At 43.5% G+C, this 9,199-nt stretch overlaps 1 protein-coding gene across 1 annotated transcript; it reads left to right on the forward strand.

The window, feature by feature from the left end:
• Positions 1 to 66: 66 nt before the first annotated feature.
• ENC1 (ectodermal-neural cortex 1) lies at positions 67 to 8,128 on the forward strand. The gene is made up of 2 exons (XM_042815268.1): positions 67 to 1,869; positions 5,070 to 8,128. The coding sequence occupies exon 1, from the start codon at positions 69 to 71 to the stop codon at positions 1,836 to 1,838; it is 1,770 nt and encodes a 589-aa protein (XP_042671202.1). The 5' UTR covers positions 67 to 68; the 3' UTR covers positions 1,839 to 1,869; positions 5,070 to 8,128.
• The last annotated feature ends 1,071 nt before the right edge of the window (positions 8,129 to 9,199 follow it).

Consider the following 9,199-nt stretch of genomic DNA (forward strand, 5'->3'; position numbering starts at 1 on the left):
AATTAAACTCCTATTAATCTCTTTTTTTTTTTTTTTTTTTTTTTTTTTATTTGTAGGTGTGGAAGAAAATGTCAGTCAGCATGCATGAAAATCGCAAATCTAGGGCCAGTACTGGCTCCATAAACATATACTTATTCCACAAGTCATCCTATGCTGATAGTGTCCTGACTCACCTGAACCTTCTGCGTCAGCAGCGTCTCTTTACAGATGTTCTTCTCCATGCTGGGAACAGGTCATTCCCCTGCCACAGAGCTGTCCTGGCTGCCTGCAGCCGCTATTTTGAAGCAATGTTCAGTGGAGGACTGAAAGAGAGCCAGGACAGCGAAGTCAACTTCCATAATTCCATTCACCCAGAAGTCTTGGAGCTGCTTCTGGACTATGCGTATTCCTCCAGGGTTATCATTAATGAGGAGAATGCAGAATCGCTGCTGGAGGCTGGTGACATGCTGGAGTTCCAGGACATCAGGGATGCTTGTGCAGAGTTTCTGGAGAAAAACCTTCATCCTACCAACTGTCTTGGCATGCTGCTGCTGTCAGATGCTCACCAGTGCACCAAGCTTTACGAGCTCTCTTGGAGGATGTGCCTTAGCAACTTCCAGAGTATCAGTAAAAGTGAAGACTTCCTGCAACTGCCAAAAGACATGGTAGTGCAGCTCCTTTCCAGTGAAGAATTAGAAACCGAAGATGAAAGGCTCGTGTATGAATCAGCTATGAACTGGGTCAACTATGACCTGAGTAAGCGTCACTGTTACCTGCCCGAGCTACTTCAGACAGTGAGGCTAGCCCTCTTGCCAGCCATATACCTGATGGAGAACGTGGCAATGGAAGAACTTATCACCAAGCAAAGGAAAAGCAAAGAGATAGTAGAAGAATCGATACGATGCAAGTTAAAAATCCTACAGAATGATGGAGTGGTCACTAGTTTGTGTGCCAGACCCCGCAAAACTGGCCATTCGCTTTTTCTTCTAGGGGGCCAGACTTTCATGTGTGACAAGCTGTACCTGGTGGACCAAAAGGCAAAGGAGATCATTCCGAAGGCTGACATACCGAGTCCGCGGAAAGAGTTCAGTGCTTGTGCCATAGGCTGCAAAGTGTATATCACTGGGGGACGAGGGTCAGAAAACGGAGTCTCCAAGGATGTGTGGGTGTATGACACCCTTCATGAGGAGTGGTCAAAGGCTGCTCCCATGCTGGTGGCTCGTTTTGGCCATGGCTCTGCTGAGCTGAAGCACTGTCTGTATGTGGTAGGAGGACACACTGCAGCAACTGGATGCCTTCCGGCTTCCCCTTCAGTATCCTTAAAGCAAGTAGAGCAGTACGATCCTGTGACCAACAAATGGACCATGGTTGCCCCGCTGCGAGAGGGAGTAAGCAATGCGGCTGTGGTCAGCGCTAAGCTGAAGCTGTTTGCTTTCGGAGGGACCAGCGTCAGTCACGACAAGCTGCCCAAAGTTCAGTGCTACGATCAGTGTGAGAACAGATGGACGGTACCGGCCACCTGCCCTCAGCCCTGGCGCTACACTGCTGCAGCTGTCCTGGGTAACCAGATTTTTATTATGGGTGGAGATACGGAATTCTCTGCGTGCTCTGCTTACAAATTCAACAGTGAGACATATCAGTGGACTAAAGTGGGAGATGTGACAGCCAAGCGGATGAGCTGCCATGCAGTGGCATCAGGAAACAAGCTGTATGTTGTTGGAGGCTACTTTGGCATTCAGAGATGCAAAACGCTGGACTGCTACGATCCCACTTTGGACGTATGGAACAGCATAACGACCGTGCCCTACTCACTGATTCCCACGGCGTTCGTCAGCACGTGGAAGCACCTCCCCTCATAATTGTGTGTGTGTTGCAACTGGAAATTATCAGGTAAGAAACAGAACCTTTTGAGGTTCCACCATAATAATGCTTTTCACACAGCTTCCAATCTTTGCTCTGAGGGGGTAAGTATGTGCAGTCCAGTGGTGCAACTGGAGTGATAAGGTACGTGCGGCTGGCCAGAAACCAACCTGTGACAAAAAAGATGCTTCAGGTGGTTTGCTATGTTCCCTGCATACAGTTCTCCTCACAGGACTTCTTGCTGCGTGATTTAGATGTTGGAAAATATTATTTTTCTGGGCCCTGTCCTTGTGGGGCAATGCAGATGATATTTTTGAAACTGAACCCTGCTCTGCTTTTATATGCTAAATGCATGCTAGATGAGGGACCAGAGCTGTTCTCCTGACTGTATTGGTCACTGTGTACATCCAGTAGTAGGGGCTGTAAATTCTGATCTGAAGCATGATAGTGAGTTCACTTGCACTTCTGAGTGTAGGCTGCATGCTTTCCTCTTTTGGGAAACTTGATGTCTTATGTCTGTGAGAAGTGTTTTACAAGGACTTCACATGAAATTTGCTGTCTCACCTAGACAGCAAGGCTGCACCTACCTGGACTAAGGTTGAATTTCTCCCATTAATACACTTTGAAATACAGATTTTTTTTCTAAATAGTTACGGATATATATGTTGGTCTGCATAGAGTGTCAGGAAGACATATAATTAATATTGCTGGCTGAAATAATTGCCTGTATATAGCACTTACTGTTCCAAAGCAATGTAATTACACATAATGGGTCAAGCTCTTACAGATGCAACTTCAGCATTGTATCTTCTCCCAAGCAAGTCTCAGTTTGGCCTCCCTGTTGGGATGTTGTGACCTTCCAGTTTTTAAAAGGAGGGGAGAAAACATTCATTAAAAAATGAAATCACTGCCAATATTTTCCCAAACTGTTTTTTTTGTTGTTGTTGTTGTTCTAGACTACTACATGTTTCAACCATTTCTAGCTTTTCCTAGTTTTTATCTTTCCAAGAGTTACATCACATAAAGCAAGTTGCTGACGTTTTCCAGAACTGTCACTCTGTCTGTTTTGCAACAGATCTGGCAGACTCCCGTTAGTGCTGTGTTGCTCTTTCTCCCCCTGAGACATCAGGATAGAATCACCGTTAGCCAGCTGAAGGAACATAGTGGTTTGCTTAATCCTAAATAATCCGTGCCCCAGGAGTGCCAACTTCTTTTTTGGATTTGAACTGTGTGTGTAATGTAACCATGAAGGCAGGAAGGCTGGAAGGAACCAGGGAAATAAATGGAGCTGAAGTAATGATATGAGCTTTGCATTTGCGACTTAGTTCCCCAGAAGTCCAGACTAAGGTAGGTTCTCCAGAAAGAACGTTGTGTTTGAAGACTCCCAGGGTCCTGCTGTTGGGGACCCTGCTGGAGAGCAGGAGGGAAGCTTCGTTTCTGCGACATGGCTTTCCCCCTCACTGGTGAAACATCTTTATATCTTCGGTCAATTTCTATTATTACTCACTTTCAGTGCTTCTCACTGTTACCAGAACAGTAGTATTGAATGCCCGGACTGAGGTTTGTGCCAAGAAAAATATTGACTTATTCTCCTGAGACTGACTTAATTGTTTTAACGTTTGCAGCGGCTGAGACAGCATGTTTTATTTTGAAAGGTCATCCTCAGAATATAGAGGTGCAAAAGCTTTCATTTGCTTTGCTGTGTCTTGTTAAAGGCATTACTTTAGCTGCACTGACACACAAGATAACTGGATGAACACAGCCACAGACTGAAAGTCTCTCTGATTTTTGTGTGCTCATCCAGCAAGTGCGTTTTTTTTCCCACTGACTCCTGCTGCTTTGTCAGTGGGTGGGAGGGACAAAAAGGAAATTACTTCTGATTACCCTCTGTTTTCATGGCGCTGTGTGGCCCCAGCCTGACAGCTTCTAGGAAGACTTCAGGCTGCTTTGTCCCTTTTCTCCAACTTGGGGCTTTTGAGTAGGTTAGAAATATATATATATTTTTCTCTCTGATTTTGAATCATTTATATACTTTTTTTTTTTTTTTTTTAAAGTTCATTCCTGTAACGGGGAAAATTGTTTTGGCTTCAGAGCTAATTTGTGTGTTCTTCAATGGGAAGAATGACATGCTGCCCCGAGGAATGTCTAGAAAACACTAATCAACACAAAGAGCAGAAGCTTTTTGGATGTAATGAAGATAGCCTGTTTGAAGCCCACAGTTGCAAAAAAAGGCACAGTTCTTTGGGCCGTTATGTGAGCTACTGCGTTTCCATTGCGTTCCATTCCATCCCTGTTGTACTTAGATGTTACAGCTTGAGAAATACATGCTACCTTCAAGCCAACTCAGTTCACTGCAGCTCTTTGGCATTGTAATGATTTGGGTTTGACTCTGGAAATGCTAGCAGTGCTGTCAGAAATGACTGCTAACACGCTGATGATGATCTGGGAGTTAGCATTTTAATGCAGCTTCAAAGTGAAAATAGAGAGCACAATCTCAGGATCCAAAGGCTGAATTTTTTGAATAATCAGTTTTTATAAAAGACTCCAGGATGGAATTATTGATGCATGGTGCACTGCTGTGTGGAAAAGGAATGAAGCAGGTTTCTGCTCTAATGAATAGCAGAGATGTTTTAAGGGGATTAATATGTCCTTTTCTATACCATGAATAAATTCAATTGAGAATTCTTCATAGTGAATGGAAGCATTGGGGTGAAACGCCTTCACCTCCCCGTTTGCATTACTCCTGCCAGGTTTGCTGTGGCCCAGGAACAGAAGGAACTGTTCAGTTGGGCTTCTGTGGGAGAGAAGTTGCACAAACTTCACTGAAAAGAAATCCATGGGCATGCAGGGGGAGCAGAGAAATGTTAAGGTATGCAAAATGCAGAGCCCATCATGTTAAGCTGTGTTTGGCCAGTTTGAGGTTTCAAATGATTGGATTTATAACTGAAAATTTAGCTGACCCCATTCTGTGGCTGAGTGGAATGGTTTATTGAGGAGGGCTAGGAAGGCAAATCTGGCCCTAAGTAATTATGTTCATGGCTGGTTTATTTATCAGTAGTTGAAACTGTAAGGTGGCAGGGGGTGGGAAAGTGCATCAACTGGATTGTGTCGTAAGCCTAGCTGTTAGATTTTCTTTGACATCTAACAAAAACCGTATGGTACCTTGTCTCTGCAAAGCCTTTTAAGCCTTTTCTCTTTCTCTTTTTTTTTTTCCTTCCCACTGCTTTTAGTTTACTCCACTGTTTGGAGAAGAGAATTGGAACCTCAGATCTGGATAAGTGGTTTTAATGAAGAAAAATAATTCAGCATCTCTTGCATTTGAAGAAAATCATCTGCACCTTGTAAATTATCTAAATTAGAGATGAAGGAATGGGAGGAAAAAACTGTCTTCTGGACTTCAGCACATGGCTTAAATACAAATGAGTGAACCTATGATCTAGTCCTTGCGCTATTAATTGTGGATTAATGCCGATATTAATCAGTCCTTCAAAAGAGAAAGAAGAGACAAGACTTCTCTGAGCAGTGCAGCACACAGCTCTCAATTTTTGCGGACTCTGCTGTTTGTATGAGAAATTTGAAATGGTTGTCACTACCCTTTGTGATGACTTGAAGTGTCAGCACCAGCTGCAGGATAGCAGGCTGGGTCAGAAGCAGCAGGATGAAAGGAGCTGTGCTTCTGGAGAACTCTGCATGCCAGAGGTGCTTGTCTGTGGGCAGTACCTACAGCATCTGGACCCTGCAGTGAATGATCTCCTGCTGGAGGAAGAAGAGCACAGTGGCAAAATCTTCTTGCAACAGTGGGGAGCAAAAGTGGCAGCCCCAAATGCTTCTTGTTCCCTTTCCTCCCTGTATTTATAAGTAATCCAGACTGTCCTATTCTTGTTACGTTACTTGTTGTAGATACAGTTATTTATTGTTCTGTGCTTGCATGCTGAAACAATGCCTGCAATTGTCTTCATGTTGTAAGGGCTTGTGTGAATCGTTGTATGTTTTGCACATTTTGTGATTGCTGACTTGCTCTGCTGCACAAAGAAAGAAAACTGTTGGGTAACGGTGGGAGGGGTGGCTTCTCTGTCAGAAATGGAAGGATTAAAAAGAGGAAAATCTTAAATTACACACTTACTAAAGGAAGAAGCCATGGAAGTCACTTTCTCAGGCCACCAACTTCCCAGGTTGCGTGTGGTGCATCTTGTAGATGGTGTCCTTGCTACATTTCATTTGCTGGTCATGCCTTTCAATTTCTTATCTGGAAATAGCCAAAACCATGTGCAGCTCTCTCTTTGTGCAGCTCCCTGATTGCAATGCAAATACTGTGGAATAGCTTCTGGATACCAAGCCCAGATGAAGTCATTGTCCAAAGTTATTTATTTATTTATTGGATTGGAGAAGGGGATACCTACAATTCAGCCACATTGACCCCAGTGAATGGAATGCGGCTGATTCAGGAATAAAAGCAAAAAACCTCAAGATATGTTAGAGATGAAGTCTTAAATGCAAGAGCAGCAATTTTGCACTGACCGGATTGCCTCATCCATCTGGATTTCAGATGATCATCTGAGTGGGCAAGAATCAAAGACCCAAGTGCTCTAGCAAATTCTCATGGGGATAGAAAACTAATTTCAAAGCTCCTAGTCCTAAAAATAACCCTCAGACTGTTCTGCCTTTTCTCTTCCATTGCCAGGTATGTATATAAACACTTGGTTGCTCAGAGTGTCTGATACAGACCTGAGAACCCAGTCTTTTAATTTTTTTTAAAGAAATTTGTTTCTTATCCGTCTGGTCTTGAGACAGATACGAAGCTACTCTTTTCTTTCTGGATTTCAGAAGCTTATTTTTCACAGGTGCTTTCTTTGCAAAGATTCTATTACAAAGCATGTATAGTATTGTGTTTTTCCCTAAATGTTTTTGGAGCCCAATTTGACTGGCACATTCAGTAACATGGTTGGTGTGTGCTGCAGTATAAGTAAACTCAAGCTGCATGCGTGCATGCAAAACAAAAATAGTCACATTGGTGATGCTTGCCTTTCTGTGTGACAGTGGTGTAGCTGTAGTTGTGAAAGCTGTGTCATCTGAAAGTATTTACACTGGTCACTGGAAGTTTCTCTGTGCTGCCTTATGTTAGACTTGCTGTTTGGAGTAGACCTTTACATTTCAGAAATAGAATACTTGGAGTTCTGTGAATACTCAGACAACATTGATTAGCAAAGGCATTAGCAGCTTATTTTAAGGGTGAGGCCCAGCTAGGTGCAAACAGTTGCAGTTATTCTAGTTTAACTGATTTATTGAAATGATAGATTAACAAAGTGTTTAAACCCACAGCATTCCCCCTGCCCACATCAGCTCCTTTCTACTAGGTGGCTTTGAGCAATAGAAAAACATCTTAGGTAGGATACATCTCCTCTCTGCATCCCTTTGCTTGCACAGGATGCCCTGCTGCCGGCTTGAGCCTCTGGTGCTGTGCATCTCAGGGGTTGTGGGCACCAAACAAGCTCTCATGTTGGACACCTGTGTTTTGCATGTCCTCTGCCAGGTGCTACTGGTAGTGCAAGGCATGGGGAGGTGAGGATCCAGGGCCCCTCCCTTGAATCAGGGCATCCCAGGTTTGTTTTCCCTGTCAAACTGATGAGAGTTCAGGTGCGAAGCCTCTCTGCACCTTGCTGCTCAGCTTACGGCACAAATCTGCTCTGTGGCACTATGTGGCTTCCAAAAGTAGGATAAGCTTCTGCAGCTGTTTCCAAGGTCTGCTTTCCTGCCCTTTGTATTAACTCCTGTGGGTAGGCTGGAGGAAGCGGGAGTTGGGCTGGGCTTCAGGCTCTGGAGGGAAGGCACTGGGCTCTTGAAGCTTTTGTGGGAATCCCGGTGGCATGCTTGGCCATTCCAGTCCTGTGCACAGCCTGTGCTTTGAAGTGAAGGCGGTTCACAGCAGAGTGCACACAAAACCCTTGGCAAAAGACGAGAAGGTTCCTCTTATTCTGCGGGCTGGTTGCTGTAGAAACATTTAACAAAGAACAGCCTTCCTCTCATGGTATAAATGTGCAGCCCCTTTTTTCTAGGTCTGACACCTGTCTGAATAAGAGTGATTCGAGCAGAATAATATTCTCTTTCCTGGCTGTTGAAGAGGTGTGGTTCATATACTAAAAGGAAACTGTACAAATGAAAAAGAAAAATGTCTATGGTGTGTCTTTTTGTTTGCTACTACATTTTAAGGTTTTGTAAAACTTGCATTTTTTTTTTCACAATGTGAAACTGAAGGTCAATAAATTATTAGAGATTTTCTCTCCATGGATCATTTCTTTTAAGTGTTGTCTCTTCTTTCTGTCCCCCCCCCAATGTTTTGAATCCATTATAATGTCCTTCTCAAGCATTCTTAATAAAAAGAGGTCAATAACATGTAGTTTACTGCTTTGGTTTAAGCTTCTGCTTCACTTGCACTTCCCTTCCCTTTGTTCTATGCTGCTGCTGTTACTATGATCAGTATCTTAAAGTTCAGCAGTTAAACCTCCCAAGAGCCTCAAAACATTTAGGAACGGGAAATGCAAGTTTGATGGTGCTTGCTGCACAGTTCAGGCTACTGCCTGATATGACTTGGAAGCCGTATTAAGCATCTCGAATCCTTCATAATTATTTGCCAGGAAAAAATGCTGGCTGTGTATAAAACATTCCAGTCGTTACATATAATATACACATAGAGCCAAGCCCTTTGATCTCTTAAGCTCATTTACATTTTATATATATATATATATATATATATATATATATACACACATTTATTTATTTATGCTATTGATTTTTCCACCTTGTCTTAGTACCTCTCTGGCCCTCAGATGTAGCTTAATGTCCAAATCTATTATAGCATTTTGCAGGGGCATTTGTGCACACCCTGGTAGTTCAGTTCCTCATGTCTGCTACGTGCTGACCTGCTTTCCTGTGTAATGGGACTTTTGTCCAGTCCATTGCTTTAGAGCAAAGGAACAAGGCCTTCCCTCCTTGCTTTTCATTGTCTACTGTCCCATCCTTTTGTTTACACAGAGCTCCAAAGAAGGAAGGGAAAGAGGAGATGCCCACGGGCTGTGGCACAGAGCAGGGATGGGCTTGATGCTCCAGGTGCCACCACCAGCCTGTGCAACATGGTGCTGAAAGTACAAGTGTTGTGTTTACTTAGCATAGGTAGAGAAAGGTAAAGCAGACTCAGAAAGAACTGTTTTCTGCAGCAGTTAAGATTTCTGAAATTTTCTGATCTTACTTGTATCAAACTTCCTGTAGCTGTCCCTTGTTAACTGCAGGCTTTGAGGCATTTATCAGCCCAGAACAGCAGTGTGTGGCTGACAGGCCCTGATCCTGCTCATTTTCCCTGTTTGTC

The sequence above is a fragment of the Centrocercus urophasianus genome, unplaced genomic scaffold (assembly GCF_019232065.1).
Source record: "Centrocercus urophasianus isolate 14NV4802_14NV808 unplaced genomic scaffold, USGS_Curo_1.0 seq_1459, whole genome shotgun sequence".
Taxonomy (NCBI): Eukaryota; Metazoa; Chordata; class Aves; order Galliformes; family Phasianidae; genus Centrocercus; species Centrocercus urophasianus.